Source organism: Phyllobates terribilis, unplaced genomic scaffold (genome assembly GCF_046119375.1).
Source record: "Phyllobates terribilis strain yellow unplaced genomic scaffold, ASM4611937v1 Scaffold_1__5_contigs__length_1240528914, whole genome shotgun sequence".
NCBI classification, from domain to species: domain Eukaryota; kingdom Metazoa; phylum Chordata; class Amphibia; order Anura; family Dendrobatidae; genus Phyllobates; species Phyllobates terribilis.
The window spans coordinates 816,668,597-816,689,673 of NW_027362761.1; the positions used below are offsets into that span (position 1 = coordinate 816,668,597).

The window sequence follows — 21,077 nt, forward strand, 5'->3', positions numbered from 1 at the left end:
GGCTGATCCTACACTGATGCCCTATCCTAGGGCATCAATGTAAAAGTCATGGACAACTTCTTTAAAGCTGGAACTTTAAAACACTATTGTGCCCCGTGCTCCATACTGCCATCTAATGGTCCATCTGCTGTAATGACTTTATCTTTCGTAATATCCGTGTGACTATATACGGACTTGGATTATGTCCAAGAGCTAATAAAGTTATGAAGATATATCAGACTTCTGGAGACAAACTTTGTATCACTGCTGTAGCATCTAATGCTGTCTTTACACAGTAAGGATTTGTTGGTAGAGCCTTAGAAGTTTGGTTATGCCCTAAGGTGCATGTATTGGAGTTATGCGACTGAGACTTTTTTACTTATTGCTTAACTGTTTTTCCCACCAGGCCCTGCAAGCAAATGAATTTCCAGGGCTATATTTCTGCAGCAGCAAGAACAGCACAGTGGATCAATGCGATGCAAACAGTCCAAATCTAATGTAAGTGTCCCCATTTATATATACAATTAAATGATCATTTTTTTTCATTTTATTCAACTATCAATTAACATGTGGCAAAGTAGGTTATACAGTGAAATCTTGAAATGGATGAAAAAGTAATTGAGCAGGGTCTAAATGACTTTCCTGGATTCTGGCTACATAGATTTAAAGGGGTTGTCTGTGACTTTGATACTAATGACCTATGATTTAGACAGTGTGATAAATTGAATGTGTCACATTTGTACTGAAGTGTACCCCATTCAACACGGTAGAACCCTGCTAGCCCCCATTAAACGTCATACCAGAAACCAGGACACTACATTGAAAGCTATATGTACAGACACTACACAACAATACATTAATTCCACTACACACATACAAAACATCAAATACTTAGTTTTCAGTTCTGATCAAAATTGCATAAGGCCATCCACCACCAACAAGGCAACCTCATCTTAGATGGAACCTTAACTTTACTGACTAATCTCTCTTTGTGCCTAACCAGGCCTCAAATATAGTGGGGAAGAGATCGAAACCAGCTTAGCCCTAATTAAAAGATGTCTGGGAAAAAAGAGTGGATAACGGTGACTTGCCCAGTGGACGTATCTGAGATGAGGCCACCATGTCGCTGATGGATGGACTTACAGTATAATGTCCTGAAACTAAGCACCTCACAATTTTTCATTGCAGCAAAGGTAGAATTCATGTATTCATTAATTGCAGAATGCCATTGCACATTAGGTACATTGAAAGCTAGTTTTTTTTATATTTTGGTTGCGGTTCTTAAACACTTTAATGATCACAGATACGCCTTTTTACATCTGTCATTAAAAAGCCTTGTTTTAGAACAACAGCAACAAAAATCTGAATAAATACTAAGAAAAATGTAAAAAAAAGAAATAAAGAAGCTCACCATGCGAATATTGTTCGGGATACTCCGGAAAGTTGATGAATGGGTGCCAATTCCTGCTGGTGAAACTCAGATATTGTAGAACCAAAGAAGGAAAAAAGGATTTTCCGGCACTTCCATCCATAAAATTCATGTTTTTATTAGAAATTCATTTAAAAACAGGAGGATCCATTATGAGGATAAAACCTTTCTCATTTCTGGCTTACACTCTGCCCTTAGTCATTGGAATATGAATGGCGTATAATACACTGCTCAAAAAAATAAAGGGAGCACTCAAATACCACATCCTAGATCTGAATGAATGAAATATTCTCATTGAATACTTTGTTCTGAACAAAGTTGAATGTGCTGACAACAAAATCACACAAAAATCATCAATGGAAATCAAATTTATTAACCAATGGAGGCCTGGATTTGGAGTCACCCCCAAAATTAAAGTGGAAAAACACACTACAGGCTGATCCATCTCTATGCTGATGACACCCAATTATACACCTCTGCTCTGGACATCACCCCTGCATTACTACAAAAGACCAGTGATTTGTCTTTCTGCTGTGTCTAACACTATGTCCTCCCTCTACCTAAAACTGAATCTGTCAAAAACTGAACTACTCGTCTTTCCTCCCTCCATTAATCTACCTGTGCCCGATATTGCCATCTCCGTTTGTGGCTCAACCATTACTCCCCAGCTACAAGCCCGCTGTCTTGGGGTCATTTTTGATTCAGATCTTTCTTTCACTCCTCACATCAAATCACTCGCTCGTTCATGTCATCTACACCTCAAAAACATCTAAAGAATCAGGACTTTTCTCACCTTTGACTCGGCAAAAACTCTTACTGTCGCTCTTATTCATTCTCGTCTTGACTATTGCAACGCTCTACTAATCGGTCTCCCTCTTACTAAACTCTCCCCTCTCCAATCCGTCCTGAACGCAGCAGCCAGGATCATATTCCTCGCCAACCGCTACTCAGATGCCTCTTCCCTGTGCCAGTCATTGCATTGGTTGCCCATCCAATATAGAGTTCGTTTTAAACTTATCACGCTTACCCACAAAGCGCTCCATGCTTCAGTACCCCCCTACATCTCCTCCCTTGTCTCAGTCTACCACCCTACACGTGCCCTCCGTTCTGCAAATGACTTGAAACTAAAATCCTCCATAATCCGAACTTCCCACTCCCGTCTCCAAGATTTCTCGCGTGCTGCGCCAATTCTCTGGAATGCACTACCCAGGACAGTTCGTTTAATTCCCAATACCCACAGTTTCAAGCGAACCCTAAAAACACATTTCTTTAGACTGGCGTATCACCTAAACACACTCTGTCCATCCCAGCTTTCCCCCATATTAAAATCTTCTTCAACTTCGGGTTCAAACCAACCATGCACATAAAAGCCTCTGTCAGGACTGCACACATACTGGCTGGCGACCAGTCCATGTATTATTATTTATCCTATTCAGTATATCAAGGCTGCATTATACAATATATGTACTTTTTACCTTTTGTGTCTCCCCCACTTCCTCATAGACTGTAAGCTCGCGAGCAGGGCCCTCACTCCGTTCGATATGAGATATGCTTATTCTGTATTGTCTGTATAAGTCCCCCCTAAAATTTGTAAAGTGCTGCGGAATATGTTGGCGCTATAAAAATAAACTATTATTATTATTATTATTATTATTATGATCCAACTTTGATGTAATGTCCTTAAAACAAGTCAAAATGAGGGTCAGTATTGTGTGTGGCCTCCACGTGCCTGTATGACCTCCCTACAATGCCTGGGCATGCTCCTGATGAGGTTGCAGATGGTCTCCTGTGGGATCTCCTCCCAGACCTGGACTAAAGCATCCACCAACTCCTGGACAGTCTGTGGTGCAACGTGACGTTGGTGGATGGAGCGAGACATGATGTCCCAGATGTGCTCAATCGGATTCAGGCCTGGGGAACGGGCGGGCCAGTCCATAGCTTCAATGCCTTCATCTTGCAGGAACTGCTGACACACCCCAGACACATGAGGTCTGGCATTGTCCTGCATTAGGAAGAACCCAGGGCCAACCGCACCAGCATATGGTCTAACAAGGGGTCTGAGGATCTCATCTCAGTACCTAATGGCAGTCAGGCTACCTCTGGCGAGCACATGGAGGGCTGTGCGGCCTTCCAAAGAAATGTCACCCCACACCATTACTGACCCACTGCCAAACCGGTCATGCTGAAGGATGCTGCAGGCAGCAGATCGCTCTCCACGGCGTCTCCAGACTCTGTCACGTGCTCAGTGTGAACCTGCTTTCATCTGTGAAGAGTACAGGACGCCAGTGGCGACTTTGCCAATCCTGGTGTTCTGTGGCAAATGCCAAGCATCCTGCACGGTGTTGGGCTGTGAGCACAACCCCCATCTGTGGACGCCGGGCCCTCATACCACCCTCATGGAGTCGGTTTCTGTTTGTGCAGACACAAGCACATTTGTGGCCTGCTGGAGGTCATTTTGCAGGGCTCTGGCAGTGCTTCTCCTGTTCCTCCTTGCACAAAGGCGGAGGTAGCGGTCCTGCTGCTGGGTTGTTGCCCTCCTACGGCCCCCTCCACGTCTCCTGGTGTACTGGCCTGTCTCCTGGTAGCGCCTTCAGCCTCTGGACACTACGCCGACAGACACAACAAACCTTCTTGCCACAGCTCGCATTGATGTGCCATCCTGGATGAGCTGCACTACCTGAGCAACTTCTGTGGGTTGTAGAGTCCGTCTCATGCTACCACGAGTGTAAAAGCACAGCCAACATTCAAAAGTGACCAAAACATCAGCCAGAAAGCATTGGTACTGAGATGTGGTCTGTGGTACCCACCTGCAGAACCACTCCTTTATTGAGGGTGTCTTGATAATTGCCAATAATTTCCATCTATTGTCTATTCCATTTGCACAACAGCATGTGAAATTGATTGTCAATCAGTGTTGCTTCCTAAGTGGACAGTTTGATTTCACAGAAGTTTGATTTACTTGGAGTTATATTCTGTTGTTTAAGTGTTCCCTTTATTTTTTTGAGCAGTGTATATACGAATATAGGAATATGAATGGAGTACACTACGCCCCAGTCATAGCAATATTAAATTCTTATAACTAAGGGCATAGTGTATATCAGAAACGCTCAAGGTTTTATCCTCATGATGGATTCTCTTGTTGTAAAATTAATTTCTAATAAAAAGATGAATTTTATGAATGGAAGTGCCAGGAAATCCTTTTTCTTCTTGGGTTCAATAATAAAAAGTGTAACAATCACTTGTTAATAATATTCAAGGCTTGGTCCCCAATGCAGTGTCCCTAACTGGATATTGATATGTAACCATTGTGGATTAATGGTAGAAAGAAAAAAATGTTGTATTTATTTAAAATTCTACTTAAAAAAAACTAACAAAACAAAACTAAAGTTTGCATATTTTCATTCAATAAAAGGCCAATATTGCTAAAAAAATTGCTGCTATTGGGTTGAAACTGAATAGCCAAATGACCAGTACATGCAAAAAAATTGAAATAGTGTACTGGTCATAAAGGCGCAAAATATCAAGGGAAACGGTCAGTTCTCCCAAAGTAAGGTCTGCTTTTAATTTTGTTTTTCCTGTCTTTTTTTTAAAGGGGCTCTGGAATAGATCATCTTATAAATCAAGGCATTGACTACAGCAGCTGGGGCCTGTGGCAGAACCACTTGGCATTGGCTATAATGACCATGATATTCCTCTCAATCGCCTACCTGAAGTTGAAATTCATGAAGAAGCTCACATAAGCTGAACCAACAAGAGAATGTTAGCTAGCCACTAATCCTATATGTAAATATATTATAAATCACTAAGTGACCTCTCTATCCTAATGTATGGAACAGTTAAGGATTAGCGGAGTAATACTGCCAGTGTACTGCCAGTGTAAGTATTCTTTTACAGTAATGTAAATTAAACTCGAGAAAAATTATTTATGACTAATGTTCTTAACATACTTTAATATTCTAATTTTAGTAACTTGGTTTCCGTTTTATTTCTTTATGTTTGTTTATAGGCAACTTATCATAAATTGTTTTATAACAGCTGTAAATTTAAAGTTTGAATGTTAAAATTCTTAGTGAAACACTATGCAGTGTTTGCACAGAAACAGATAAGCCTTTTTATTAATATTTTTTTTTAAGATAAAATAAGCTTGTAGGGGCAGAGTTACGTAAGGACTGCCTGGTGGATTTCAAAAATAAATTTGTTTTCCTTGTGCTAACTTTGTAGCTTTCTTCTTCCCATCTCTCATGAGTATTATGGTCATTTGCAGGGTTGTGTGGCGTAGCCGATGCAGCGGCACGCCGCCCCTGCAGCTCTCCACCACTCTGTAAGCTGCCATATGATGCTTTTTGAAAATAATTAAATCAAAGACATTGGCATTATTGAAAAAAGAAACACAAGAACTCCATCTTCTCTGTATAAACCTTCACCTTTATTTCTTCATAGAACAATATAACCAAAATTCATCACTTTGCAATATCTGGAAGATTTAATTAAAGCAATTGATCAAACATTTAATATTGATGACCTATTTTTAGGATAGGTTATCAATATCAGATCAGTGGAAGTCCAAAAACCACACTGATCAGCTCTTTTGTAGCTCTGGCAGTAGTTGGATGTTCTGTTCAATGTGTAGTAACCACTGCTGGGTACTGCAGATCAGCTCCTATTTAAGAAAATAAGCTAATAACAGTTGATTGGTGGGGTGCTGGAACCGGACCCCCTCCAATTTGTTATATTGTGGGGCTATCCTAAGGATAGATAATCAGTATTATATGCCCGGACTAGCCCTTTAAGTAAAAAAAAAAAAAGTTTAATTACTCATTAAAAACATCTAAATGAAAGGGGACCCTGTCTTCTAGTGGTCCAGGAACCAGTCATAATGCCCTGGGCATGAAGACGCCGTTGACCTTATTGAAGTGCCACCCTCACCCCCAGCTCCTTCATACTGTGCCCACCTTCTATCTCACAACCTTCTTTCCTTGCTGCAGCTGGGGCTTGATGCATGACTAGTGTCCTAAAGTTTTACGTCTCTCGCCTTTTATGCCCCGTGTGTTCTTTCCTTCAAGCGGTTGAACATTTGGCAACTTTTTGTAGGCCTTCTTGGTCGCTCTTCAGCTTCCCCAGCTGTCCATGTAAGTCTATTGAGAAGACCATTTTCTGTCACTCAACCCAATTACTCCTTCCCTACGATATGGTCATCGTGCAGGTCCTCTCCTTCAGAAGATATTCAACCTTGATCTTTATGACACATCCTTCAAGATACTCGGGCATCACATATATCAACAAAGGGATGCTGACCTTCAATAATATATGTGAAGCATACCATGCAAATGCAAGAGATACCCCTGTTAGTGCATCCTTCATGGATGAAGGCACCTTGCCCAAGATGCAATGAACAGTCTATAAACCCATTCAGTCGGATTATTTTAGAAATGAGGGCCGAGTGTGGTCTGGATAGAAGCAAGCCATTTTACTTTAGTGTCAGGTCTCATGATTAGCAATAAAGATTCTATGCTGGGTACAAAAATCCACTTATTCCCCCACAGACATCACTTGTCATAAATTGTGGAGAAGACAGCAGAGGATAAAGATCATACAACTCGTTATAGATAACCTATGTGAGAGGAGTTTGCAATGCTGCCAAGAGAAAATTGGAAATTTCTCCAAATCCGTATGCACTATGCTTCTAGAAAAATAATTCCATTCTTCTATGTCATTATAGAATAAAGTAACCCTATGGACAACATTAGCTGAATTCCAAAATTAGGCATACATAAAACGCAAGGTCCTCTGAGTTCAGACTCAACCAACAATCCTAGTGGAAAGATGAATCGAAAAGAGCTTGAGTCCTTGTGATGACTGTTCAGTGTGTCTAAATATGAGTCCCACACAAATTTTCATTAACCATGTGGATCGCAAACATTACACGCTGTACACTTATGTAAATTGCAGAGCCTACATTGTGATCTACGCATAGTTTAGTTCTTGTGCCAGGATTTATGTAGGCCAATCTAAGCATGAGATGAACACAACTTGACTATTGGATTGGCGAGATGAAACATTGACAGGAGCGAGACTGACATTGGGGGCCACATATTTCTTGTATCAACATAATGGAAACTGTACAGGATTAAGATTGGTTAGTTTGGAATATGTACAAATCAACATAGGGGTATGTGCACATTTTCAAGTCATTTTCACTCAGGTCCGCTCCTAGTAAATGTGAAAAGAATGAACATATGCATTGCAATGTAAAAACGACTGTGTATATGTTCAGTCTATTGAGCGGTTTGTAAACCCAGTGCCTTCTTCAGGGAGCTTCCACTTGGAAGCGTCTCAATATTTTATACAAGCTACTGCAAAAAACTACAGAAAACACGCTTCGGAGAAAACTGCTGGTGTTTTCCTGATGAGTCTTCTGCTTGAAAAACTCGACAGGTACGCTGGCGTCTAAAAGCCATCGTATGCACATACCCTTAGGGGAGATTTGCCATCAAGGCTGCTCTTGGTCGAACAATGTTTCGGATGGATCGTTCAGCCAGCAGCCATCTCAGCTGACTCTCCCATATACAGGAGCGCATGCTGGGCTGAGCGCTCCTGTGTTCTCTATGAGGAAGCCACCGACTGACGCGCCGGCCAGCGGCTTATCTCGGGGAGAACAATGCTGTCCGAAATCAGACATATTCTATCGACATGTCTTCCAACCATTGGTCGGCCAGCACTCACATACACATCAGACCGTCGATATTGGCGGGTTCAGCCGACTTTGGTCTAAAATTTCTTTTTTTTTTGTTTTCACTAAACATACTATTCACCTTTTTGTAGCTACTGTATTTTTTTCTGTGTTATCTATACAGACTCTGCTCTCGTATAGTTGAAAACTTTGCGTATCTTCTGTGGTGAGGGCCCACTCCTGGTTTTGGTATATAAATAATGATGTAAAATGTGTAAGTGTCACCTTATGAGAGCAGAAATGGGTGGAGAATCAACAAGTAAACCTCAAGATTCATAATCTCTTGAGTGCTTCATTTGTGCTTTACAGGTAATCTAATGGGCGTTGGGAGTGGATTCCTTATACCATTATTGTAGGTGTCAATTCTACTTTTAACTACTAACACAAACCACAGAAGACTTAGTAAAATCCAAAATGACAATATCTTTATTAATATAAAGTGCATGTGGTATATCATACTGTACCTACAGCATATAAAGTGTATAATACACAACTACTCATTAAGGCAGGGGTGCACAAACTGCGGCCCGGGGGCCACATGTGGCCTTCAATACCCTTCTGTTCAGCCATCAGACATTCTTGACAGTAGCTGATCACATGTATTTTCCATGTCGGGGAGAAGAGTGGTCAGTAGCACCACAGGGACAGGTACTAATGGTGCGCTGAGTGGACAACTTCAGGACCATCATATATTGGCATGGAAAGGACTAGATGAGGAGAAAAATTAGCCTTCTACGTTTATTGTGGTGGTGATAGGTAGGGGGCTGAATGCCGCAACTGGTAGTAATCAGCAGAATGATGAATTTTTATTCCCAATAGGGCACTTTTTTCCCTGTTACAAAATGAAGCAGCAGGTTAGATGCCAGACTGATGCTCCACTCATTCTCTTTGGGGCTGCTGAAAAAAGCTGAGCGCAGTGCTGAGCAGCCCCATAGGAAATGAATGGATCGGTGGTCGAACATGCACGCTGCCACTGCATTCTCCTGATAGGTGCGAGTCATAAAAATAAAAGCAGCACCTATTAGATTTCTATAGCATGTACTTTTGACATTCCCTCATAAAATAATGCCACCCATTACCTAGTTTTATTACAGACCTTGGGGTTGGTTCAGTCGGACAATACGGCAATCAGAATAAAAAAAATTGTGCACCCCTGCATTAATTGAATGTCACGTCAATGATATTTATTCAGCTGTACTTTACACTACAAACACTGATAAGAGACAAATCACTTTATAACATGAGCAGTAAGAGTATGTTCACAAAGTGAGTTTTTTTGACAATGATTCGGAATGTGATCCGCTCCAAAGTCCTCATGAAATGCCACTTCAAATACTCATTGAATACACTTCTGAGTCATTTCAATAGATAATCCACTTTTCTTTTAAAACAACCTCCATCTAAAGTGTTTTTTTGTGAAGAGGTTTTGAAAACTTTAAGCAGTACAAAAAAAAAAGGCTGAAAAAACACACTAAAAGATAACCACCTCCAAACCCTCCCCATGCCCTCAAAGAAGTCACGTTTATGGAAGTGGATTTCCCTAGATCCCTCAGCCTCTCAAAAACTCTGTGTGAACATACAGACCATACACTTGGACACTTTGGTGTGACTACATACACTTTGTGCCAACATGATACAATTTTGCAAGTATTCATACAAAACTTTCCATATACAATCTAGCTATGTTACGTGATTCAGAAAGTTCTAGTGTAAAATAGATTTACTTCTCACACTTGAGCAGAATCATAAAACGTACACGGATATCCATGAGACTTGAGCACTTCAAGATGAAGTTTGTTCATAAAAAATACAACAGTAACAACGTGCTACAGAATTATTTACAAGGCCTTTTATCTCTCGACTGGCATTTAAGAACCAAAGGAAAAAAAAGGTTCTTATGGCCCAGTCGTCTTCTTTCAGAGTTATTTGTGTTCCCCATACTGCATGTTCACACGTGGCAGCGCTGTTTCATACATGTGAATGGAATATATAAAAATATATGCACACACTGGTGAGAAAATCCCATTCATAAGTGTGGAATTTCCACTCCGGAAACTTCTGAAATAAATCTGCCATGTGTGAGCGTACCCTACCCATCCACCTAAAGAAACAAAAGGAATAAATCCTAATGCCACACACTGTATAACATAAAATGAGATTATTAATGTAGGTGCTATTTACAAAGTTGGATCAGATTACATTAGATTGGATTAAATGATGAAGTGGATATGCACCTTTAAAAAGAGTTTGTCATCAGGTTTTTGCCACCTAATTTGAAAGCAGTATAATGTAGAGACAGAGACCCTGATTTCAGCGATTTGTCACTTCCTGGGCTACTTGCTGTAGTTTTGTTAAAATCACTGATTTATCAGCGCAATATCATCTCACTAGAAGACTAGTAAACCTGCCGCCATGTAGACCTCCATTTTCATGAGCTCTCTATAACCTCGCCCACACCACTGATTGACAGCTTTCTGCATACACTGTATAGGTAGAAGGCTGCCAATCAGTGGTTTGGGCGGGTTATATAGAGCTCAGTATTCAGAGAATGGTAGATCTGCAGCAGATAAAACAGTGATTTTATCAAAACTGCAGCAAGTAGCCCAGTAAGTGATACATCTCTTGAATCAGGGTCTCTGCCCCTACATCATGCTGCTCTCAGATGGAATAGAGAATACCTGGTGTCAGATTTCTTTTATTCTGACTAGAGCCCTAACATAACAGAAGAATAGAGATGAGCAAACCTGAACTGTAAAGTTTGGGGTTCGTACTGCACACCTAGTGCCCGGTGCTGAACTCCGAACACGGACTTCTCCTGGAAGTCTGTTTTAGTGTTTGGAGATCGGATGCTGGAGAGAGAAAGAGAGACAGACAGAGAGATTCCCCATTGACTTCTATGGGGTTCGGGTTCAAGTTTGGGTAGAGTTCTGGTACCCAAACCAAACTTTGGACTAAATTTCGCTCAAACCAGATGAACCCAAACATCCACGGGTCCGCTCATCCCTACAGAAGAACCCTGATTCTAGGTTTCTTTACAAAAGCCTTTCCTGATCTTACAGGAGGGATCTGTTCACATCCTTGGAATACCGTATTTATACAGATCATCACAACTCCAGACTGATGCTCAAACCCATTTATACGTTTAAGAGCTGCTCCATCATCAATCTGGGCTTATGTACAATAAAATAAATGGTTCACACCCGTACAGTGCAGTTAGGAAAGCACCGCTCGGCTATTCTGCCCTAGACGGAGTTTTATATATTAACTTCCAAGGACCAAAAAAAACCATAACACACCTAATGCTTGACATATCCTATAATGTGCCGTTAAATAGTGTCCATTCTAGCAGTACCACGATCAGTCTCAGCTCATCACAACTTGGTGTGTTGGTGCGGGACACATGTGCAGATGTAGCAGAGTTGAATTAGTCTGTTATTTCTTTTGTAACCCACAAGAGTTTCCTGTAGGAAAATAATGTACAAGAACGTTTCTGGTTATTCTACTCATTTTCACATAGCAGTTTAGAAAATGAGTGGTTGCAATAGGGAAAAGCCATTTTAAGATAGTTTTGACTCAAAGATCTAAGATAATTGAGTGATATTATGATGGGAGCTACCCCACGCTAGCTATGCTACATCTGTTACACATGGAGATGACTGGCCATGGAAGCAAAATATCTGATTGTGGGCATTAAATGGGACCTGTCACCATAAACATGCAGTCCAATCTGCAGTCACCATGTTATAGAGCCGGGGGAGCAGAGTAGATTAATATATAGTTTTGTGAGAATAAATTCAATATAATCTGTGTTTTCATCATTTAATCCACTGTATATATATTATATATATATATATATATATTAATCTACTCTGCTTCTCCTGCTCTATAACATGGTGACTGCAGATTGTACTGCATTTTTATGGTGACAAGTTCCCAAAGAAAGCTCCTTAAACATACAACTTTAGATATTTATCACAGCCATATATTTGTTTAATAAAAGCATGTGTCATAGCTGTAATATATATCAGTACAGTCTTATGGCAATGCTGTCCTTCTGCTGCCTTCTCTGCAGCATTCTGCTGTCCTCTCCGACACCTTCTGCTGTCATTCAGTGGCCCTCTCTGCAGCACTCTCTGCAGCACTCTCTGCTGTCCCCTCTGCAGCACTCTCTGCTGCCCCCTCTGAAGCACTCTCTGCTGCCCCCTCTGAAGCACTCTCTGCTGCCCCCTCTGAAGCACTCTCTGCTGCCCCCTCTGAAGCACTCTCTGCTGCCCCCTCTGAAGCATTCTCTGCTGCCCCCTCTGAAGCACTCTCTGCTGCCCCCTCTGAAGCACTCTCTGCTGCCCCCTCTGAAGCACTCTCTGCTGCCCCCTCTGAAGCACTCTCTGCTGCCCCCTCTGAAGCACTCTCTGCTGCCCCCTCTGAAGCACTCTCTGCTGCCCCCTCTGCAGCACTCTCTGCTGTCCCCTCTGCAGCACTCTCTGCTGTCCCCTCTGCAGCACTCTCTGCTGTCCCCTCTGCAGCACTCTGCTGTCCCCTCTGCAGCCCCCTCTGAAGCACTCTGCTGCCCCCTCTGAAGCACTCTCTGCTGCCCCCTCTGAAGCACTCTCTGCTGCCCCCTCTGAAGCACTCTCTGCAGTCCCCTCTGCAGCACTCTCTGCTGTCCCCTCTGCAGCACTCTCTGCTGTCCCCTCTGAAGCACTCTCTGCTGTCCCCTCTGAAGCACTCTCTGCTGCCCCCTCTGCAGCACTCTGCTGTCCACTCTGCTGCCCCCTCTGAAGCACTCTCTGCTGTCCCCTCTGAAGCACTCTGCTGTCCCCTCTGCAGCACTCTCTGCTGTCCCCTCTGCAGCACTCTCTGCTGTCCCCTCTGCAGCACTCTCTGCTGTCCCCTCTGCTGCCCCCTCTGAAGCACTCTCTGCTGCCCCCTCTGAAGCACTCTCTGCTGCCCCCTCTGAAGCACTCTCTGCTGCCCCCTCTGAAGCACTCTCTGCTGCCCCCTCTGAAGCACTCTCTGCTGCCCCCTCTGAAGCACTCTCTGCTGTCCCCTCTGCAGCACTCTCTGCTGTCCCCTCTGCTGTCCCCTCTGCAGCACTCTCTGCTGTCCCCTCTGCAGCACTCTCTGCTGTCCCCTCTGCAGCACTATCTGCTGTTCCCTGTGCAGCACTCTCTGCTGCCCCCTCTGCAGCACTCTCTGCTGCCCCCTCTGCAGCACTCTCTGCTGCCCCCTCTGCCACCTTCAGTAGTTACACTGTATTGTGAAGTATAAGGGAGCAGAAGCATTCTCTTCTCATTACCTGCCATCCCTCCTCAGCCTACAGCATGCCACAGAACTCTGCAGACACCTGGAATGCTACTGTGCTCTGCGGGGACTAGCTCTTTAAAACCCACGCAAAATTGAATTGTCGTTTTGGTGAAAACCATGCACAAAGTTTAAAGTAAGCTGATAAACTGTTCGTTGTGTGCTAGAATCATTGGTGCCTAAAAGGCTGCAGGACATAATCCTGTAGGCATCATACTGTTATTGTCATATAATGACATACAAGTGACATGGGAAGGATGAGGTTAAATTGCACTGGACCTTTCTGTTCTAATACACTGTATATAGACAGTACCGGTAGTCTTATAGCCTTATATTGGCTCACCAGCCTGCAGCACTAAGCCTTATGTGCGCCTACATGCAGGGCATCAATGTGTGAGTATTTCATCTCTTATTCACTGTGGTCAGGGGATAAAGCACGGGGCGGGGGCGTTCTTTATAGTCATCATTCTACCACTGTCCTCATTAGCTGGGATCATTGTGCGCTTGTTTGAAAGTCTAGAATAAGAAATTGCTCAGGTCTGGATACGGCAAACTGCAGTTTTCGACTTGCTGGCCTGAAACCAAATAGCCATACTTTACTACCGGCGACCAACCCACTATGTCAGTATTCAGACCTGGCTGTTTGTAACACTAGTGGCCACTGTTCCCCCATCCTGGCCCTCTGTGGACTGTGAGGAGGGAGGCCGTGAGCTCCTGGAGCGTGCCTGCCCATGGGCTCCAATAGGAGTCCCCAAGCGGTGGCTCATTTGGGAAGCAGCGTCATCGGATTCCCATCTCTCCAATTCTTCTCTCACCAGGCGCTCCATTTGTTCTCTATGCATTTCATTATCCCGGCCAAGCCTTTCATCCTACACATAAAAAACAAAAGAAAATGATAACTTGTCATAATAGCCCTCCTCACTGATTGTATATCCCCCTCTGGACTAAGGTTTTTTCATTCTGCTCCCACCAATCATCTCTGATTACTCCACCCCTACACAATCCAACCAATCCCATGATGCCACAGAACAGCATAGCATTAGCCGGAGGAGCCAGCACTATCTGTGCCAGACTGCTTATCCTTCCCTCATCATTCTACATAAGTACAAAGTCAGGAAAGCAGAGTTGTGATGCTCCCCCTCCCTCTGCTTGCAATAGGCAAGCAGTTTCATCAACTCTTTCCCTTACATCCCCAAAAAACATTCAGTAAAAAATTAGAGTAAAGTCGATAATAAGACACATACCTCGGTGACTCCATCCAGAAGTCGTGCCAGGACCTCTCGGCGCTTCATTTTAGCCCTCTCCATGGCTTCCAGCTTAACAATCACTGCATCAATCTTAGACACGATACTTCCAATAGAGTGCTCCATCCGATCCACTCGCCTAACCAGACTACAGGAAGACAGAACATTTATATGCCTGCATTACGTATATCAAAGGACAGGAAAAATGGGAACCGATAAATGGGGGACAGTCGGGGGGCTTCTGGCTTCTATACGTTACATTAAAATCTCCCTAGAGAGCTAAAACAAGGGGTCCCCATGGAACGTCATTCTACTAGAAGAGAATAGTGAATCCCTGCCTGGTAAGGGGCAGTGACATATAAAATGTAAGCACAAACCAGCGATTCACTCAGTGCTCACAGTACCCTTTAAGGTATCAAGCCTTTTATAGATAAAAAGGAAGAGAGGTAGAAAACTACCATGAAAATAGGGGAAACGTGCACTCACACTTGAAATTCTTCATAGGAGACGCCACTAGAGCTGCTTCCTCTCCTGCGAGAGCTGTGTCCACTGTCCTCATCATCATCCTCTTCAGAGTCATCAAGGCTGCGTGGGAAGCTGCGGCTGCTCATGGGACGAGGCAGAGAGCTGCGCTCCAGCTCCAGGTCCTCCTTGGAGGAAACAAAGATGCAGCTACTGATTGCTGATCATGGGATGCAAGGCCGATCCATCTGTGAGTCTTTACGTTAGTCATAAAAGGAAACTAAGGAAAGATCCCTCGCTTATTGATTACAACAGGGCCTGTGCATACTGTGTCCGAGCCTTCCAGAAGAGGTGCGGTATTTGTCAGTATTCCTGATGAATACTTCGGCTTTATACCATTCCGCCATCATACAGATCATACATCACGCTGTGGCTCCAATCGTGCCCCACTGTATTAAAAATGCAGTTTGTTGCAGAAAGGTTTGCCAATTCATCCTGCGCTATGGAGGTCAAAAAGGCATTCTGTCTCTGTAGGTGAATCAAACCCAAAGAAAACACTTTATGTACGCTCTACAGTAGTGTTTCCCAAACCCCATCCTCACAGCCCCCACAGGTCATGTTCTCAGGATTTCCTTACTTTGGATCTAATCCTTATAAACAGGGAGGAAATGATTGAGGAGGTAAAGGTGGCTGGGACCCTAGGAGGCAGCGATCATGCTATTATAGAATTTTGGATAACTAGAGGAGGAAGACATGTGAAGACTCAGACTTCAAGGTTAGATTTTAGAAAGGCAGATTTTAAGAGACTCAGAAAGAGAATAGGAGGGATCCAATGGCTGGATGTCCTTAAGGACAAAAAATGTCCAGGAAGGATGGGAAATTTTTAAAAATGAGATTCTCAAAGCACAATCGTTAACAATCCCGAAAAGTAGGAAGAATGGGAAGCATTTAAGGAAACCAGGATGGATGAACACAGAACTTAAACACATGCTAAAAAGAAAGAAAGAAATGTTTATTAAATGGAAAGAGGGAGGCATATCTAAAGAAGATTATAATGCAGTCTGCAGATCCTGCAGGGCACGTATCAGGTTAGCTAAAGCTGACAACGAATTAAGGCTTGCAAGAGATGTCAAAAGCAATAAAAAAGGATTTTGGGGGTATGTCAAAAGTAAAAGAAAAGTCAAAGATGCTATAGGATTTTTACAGGATGAAAATGGAGAAATGGTAAGAGAGGATGTTGAGAAGGCCAAACTTTTTAATTCCTATTTTGCATCTGTTTTCTCTCAGAAAGAAAATGTAACATCAACTGATCTTCACTGTCCTTTTAAAGGAATAGAGGAATCCAAGTTATCTGTAAACAGAAAGATTGTGAGGGAATATTTAGCTAACATAAATGAGTTCAAGTCTCCAGGTCCAGATGAATTACACCCCAGAGTACTGAAGGAGATCGTAGAAGAAATTTTAGAACCACTCTCCATAATCTTTGAAAATTCTTGGAGAACAGGAGAAGTCCCAGAAGACTGGAGAAGAGCAAATGTTGTTCCGATCTTCAAAAAGGGGAAGAAGGTGGACCCAGGGAACTATAGGCCGGTGAGTCTGACTTCTATACCAGGAAAGATCTTTGAACAAATTATTAAACAACATGTATGTAAGTACATGGATAAGAATGAAGTGATTAACCAGAGTCAGCATGGGTTTGTAACTAACAAGTCATGTCAGACTAACTTAATTTCCTTCTATGACAGAATCACTGACTGGGTGGATCAGGGAAATGCTGTAGATATAGTATATCTTGACTTCAGCAAAGCATTTGACAAAGTATCTCACACCATCCTTATTGAAAAAATGACCAAGTATGCAATGGACCAGGCAACTGTTAGGTGGATTCATAACTGGTTTAGTGATCGGACTCAAAGGGTGGTTGTAAATGGCTTCACATCCAGCTGGATGAATGTCTCAAGTGGGGTACCACAGGGCTCCGTCCTGGGACCTGCATTGTTCAACATCTTTATCAATGATTTAGATGAAGGAATTGAGGGTAAACTGATTAAATTTGCTGATGACACAAAGCTAGGAGGGATAGCTAATACTAGAGAAGAGAGAGAGAGGATTCAAAAAGACCTAAATAAACTGGAGCAGTGGGCAGCAACCAACAGAATGGTTTTTAACAGGGAAAAATGCAAAGTACTACATCTGGGCAATAAAAATAAAAAAAGCATATACAGAATGGGAGGAATAGAGCTAAGCAACAGTACATGTGAAAAAGACTTAGGTATACTAATAGATCATAGACTGAACATGAGTCAACAGTGTGATGCAGCAGCAAAAAAGGCAAATACAATTCTGGGATGTATTAACAGAAGCATACAGTCTAGATCACGTGAAGTCATTATCGGTCTTTACTCCTCTTTGGTCAGACCTCATCTGGAATACTGTGTACAGTTTTGGGCACCACATTTTAAAAAAGACATAGACAAACTGGAGCAAGTTCAGAGAAGAGCGACCAGAATGGTGACTGGTCTGCAAACCATGTCCTATGAGGAACGGTTGCAGGATTTGGGAATGTTTAGCTTGCAAAAAAGAAGACTGAGAGGAGACTTAATAGCTGTCTACAAATATGTCAAGGGCTGTCACATTGTAGAAGGATCATCTTTATTCTCATTTGCACAAGGAAAGACTAGAAGCAATGGGATGAAACTAAATGGGAGGAGACACAGATTAGATATTAGAAAAAACTTTTTGACAGTTAGGGTGATTAATGAGTGGAACAGGCTGCCACGAGAGGTGGTGAGTTCCCCTTCAATGGACGTCTTCAAACAGAGGCTGGACAGACATCTGTCTGAGATGATCTAGTGAATCCTGCTTTGAGCAGGGGGTTGGACCAGATGACCCAGGAGGTCCCTTCCAACTCTACCATTCTATGATTCTATGATTCTAAAACAATAGTACCCATGAAAATATCTAACTTTGTAATAGATCTTATCAGAGAGATCTGCTACTTTCTTCTCCTGGACTGATCTTTCATTCTCAATTTATGGGTAAACTCTGTCTTCAGTGAATAAAGATTTTTCCATTATTAAGATAGGATTTGCTGATTATAAAATTCTATGCAGGGAGGAGCTAGAGGCAGACACTGACATTTTGTTCTCCATAGAACTTCATGAGCACCAATCGTCATCTCCCATCAAAGTAATCGAAAAATCTGCATTTACTGAAGACGGATTTCATCTGGGAATCGAGAATGACTGATCAGTCCAGGAGGAGAAAGAAGCAGATTTCTCGGATAAGATATATTATAACATTTCTTATTTTCATGTGTATTATTAACTTATGGAAGAAAAATTAAAACAACGGTTACTCTAAGCTCTGTGTTATTGGGAGAAATGTACACATACATGTGCAACATGGGGCTGATAACCCCAGGAAAGTGAAACGCAACCTTTAACTTGGGGTAACCCCAGTAAAATGCGCTCCTGCCCTTGTCGAACCCCAACAAAAATGTAATTTCTAACAAAACTGAAAACTCGAACACAAAATCCCAATGCGTAGACACTACACAGACAGCTCATACCCCAGGGCTGAACATTTGCCTAATGTATTTCCATACATACAGTACAGACCAAAAGTTTGGACACACCTTCTCATTTAAAGATTTTTCTGTATTTTCATGACTATGAAAATTGTACATTCACACTGAAGGCATCAAAACTATGAATTAACACATGTGGAATTATATACTTAACAAAAAAGTGTGAAACAACTGAAAATATGTCTTATATTCTAGGTTCTTCAAAGTAGCCACCTTTTGCTTTGATGACTGCTTTGCACACTCTTGGCATTCTCTTGATGAGCTTCAAGAGGTAGTCACCGGAAATGGTCTTCCAACAATCTTGAAGGAGTTCCCAGAGATGCTTAGCACTTGTTGGCCCTTTTGCCTTCACTCTGCGGTCCAGCTCACCCCAAACCATCTCGATTGGGTTCAGGTATGGTGACTGTGGAGGCCAGGTCATCTGGCGTAGCACCCCATCACTCTCCTCCTTGGTCAAATAGCCCTTACACAGCCTGGAGGTGTGTTTGGGGTCATTGTCCTGTTGAAAAATAAATGATGGTCCAACTAAACGCAAACCGGATGGAATAGCATGCCGATGCAAGATGCTGTGGTAGCCATGCTAGTTCAGTATGCCTTCAATTTTGAATAAATCCCCAATAGTGTCACCAGCAAAGCACCCCCACACCATCACACCTCCTCCTCCATGCTTCACGGTGGGAACCAGGCATGTAGAGTCCATCCGTTCACCTTTTCTGCGTCGCACAAAGACACGGTGGTTGGAACCAAAGATCTCAAATTTGGACTCATCAGACCAAAGCACAGATTTCCACTGGTCTAATGTCCATTCCTTGTGTTCTTTAGCCCAAACAAGTCTCTTCTGCTTGTTGCCTGTCCTTAGCAGTGGTTTCCTAGCAGCTATTTTACCATGAAGGCCTGCTGCACAAAGTCTCCTCTTAACAGTTGTTGAAGAGATGTGTCTGCTGCTAGAACTATGTGTGGCATTGACCTGGTCTCTAATCTAAGCTGCTGTTAATCTGCGATTTCTGAGGCTGGTGACTCGGATAAACTTATCCTCAGAAGCAGAGGTGACTCTTGGTCTTCCTTTCCTGGGGCGGTCCTCATGTGAGACAGTTTCTTTGTAGCGCTTGATGGTTTTTGCAACTGCACTTGGTGACACTTTCAAAGTTTGCCCAATTTTTCGGACTGACTGACCTTCATTTCTTAAAGTAATGATGGCCACTCGTTTTTCTTAACTTAGCTGCTTTTTTCTTGCCATAATACTAATTCTAACAGTCTATTCAGTAGGACTATCAGCTGTTTATCCACCTGACTTCTGCACAACACAACTGATGGTCCCTACCCCATTTATAAGGCAAGAAATCCCACTTATTAAACCTGACAGGGCACACCTGTGAAGTGAAAACCATTTCCGGTGACTACCTCTTGAAGCTCATCAAGAGAATGCCAAGAGTGTGCAAAGCAGTCATCAAAGCAAAAGGTGGCTACTTTGAAGAACCTAGAATATAAGACATATTTTCAGTTGTTTCACACTTTTTTGTTAAGTATATAATTCCACATGTGTTAATTCATAGTTTTGATGCCTTCAGTGTGAATGTACAATTTTCAAAGTCATGAAAATACAGAAAAATCTTTAAATGAGAAGGTGTGTCCAAACTTTTGGTCTGTACTGTATATACATATATGTATGGGTATGTAAATTATATATAGGTATATAGGTAAGCTGTCATAAAACGATCTGCCTTATTCTGATGACACATTCACTTTAAAGTCTCTGGTTTCTGGAATAAAAAAGTGATTTTATTTTGCAATGTTTCCTGCACACCTGCATGATCGCTTATTAATTATACAGAATTTTAGGGCAAAGTCCACACCTGATGGACTACTTTTTTTGTTTGCTATTGCAGTTTTACAGATCTTTTTGGCTGATTCATCAATTGCAACTTTTCGAAAAGTCACAACATCTTTGTGCAGATGTACTCCAGTCCCCTACTCGAGTGATTTTATCTATGCTCCAATTTTTTTTGCAACTTTAAAATCTAAAAAGTCACAAAAAGGTTACAGACATTAATAAAGAGTAGCGCAAAATTTATGAATTGCCTGCGCTGTTTTAAAGAATTTGCACAAAACACGTCAATGAATAGCACAAGAAAAAAAAAAAGAAAAATTACTTAAAACGAAAAGGTGAATCGGATCCTACATTTATTGTACGGCTTGGGCGGGCTATACATATTGCAAACCTGTCAGCTGTATTTTTGATATGAAGCTAATCTGTGATCAATTAAAAAGGTTCTCCAGCATTTGGCTATGTTCACTTTGTGTTTTACCGCCACATTAGCTCCATCAGGGCTTATGTCTGAAGCC

At 42.2% G+C, this 21,077-nt stretch overlaps 2 protein-coding genes across 8 annotated transcripts in view; one reads left to right on the top strand and one right to left on the bottom strand.

The window, feature by feature from the left end:
- Positions 1 to 5,621, top strand: part of ABCG2 (ATP binding cassette subfamily G member 2 (JR blood group)) — a 202,959-nt gene extending 197,338 nt beyond the window's left edge. For all 6 annotated transcript variants that reach the window (XM_073637549.1, XM_073637528.1, XM_073637535.1 and 3 more), the window contains 2 exons: positions 386 to 477; positions 5,001 to 5,621. In XM_073637549.1, the coding sequence (XP_073493650.1) occupies positions 386 to 477; positions 5,001 to 5,148 (240 nt within the window). In that variant the 3' untranslated portion in view covers positions 5,149 to 5,621. The remainder of the gene's footprint in view (positions 1 to 385; positions 478 to 5,000) is intronic.
- A 2,920-nt stretch (positions 5,622 to 8,541) lies between these two features.
- Positions 8,542 to 21,077, bottom strand: part of PKD2 (polycystin 2, transient receptor potential cation channel) — a 62,071-nt gene continuing 49,535 nt past the window's right edge. The window contains exons 13-15 of one of the 2 annotated variants that reach the window (XM_073637567.1): positions 15,170 to 15,330; positions 14,684 to 14,831; positions 8,542 to 14,308 (exon numbers count right to left, since the gene is read on the bottom strand). In XM_073637567.1, coding sequence (XP_073493668.1) covers positions 14,069 to 14,308; positions 14,684 to 14,831; positions 15,170 to 15,330 — 549 coding nt within the window. In that variant the 3' untranslated portion in view covers positions 8,542 to 14,068. Of the gene's footprint in view, positions 14,309 to 14,683; positions 14,832 to 15,169; positions 15,334 to 21,077 lie in introns of both variants that reach the window. The other variant, XM_073637561.1, reaches the window with a different exon arrangement.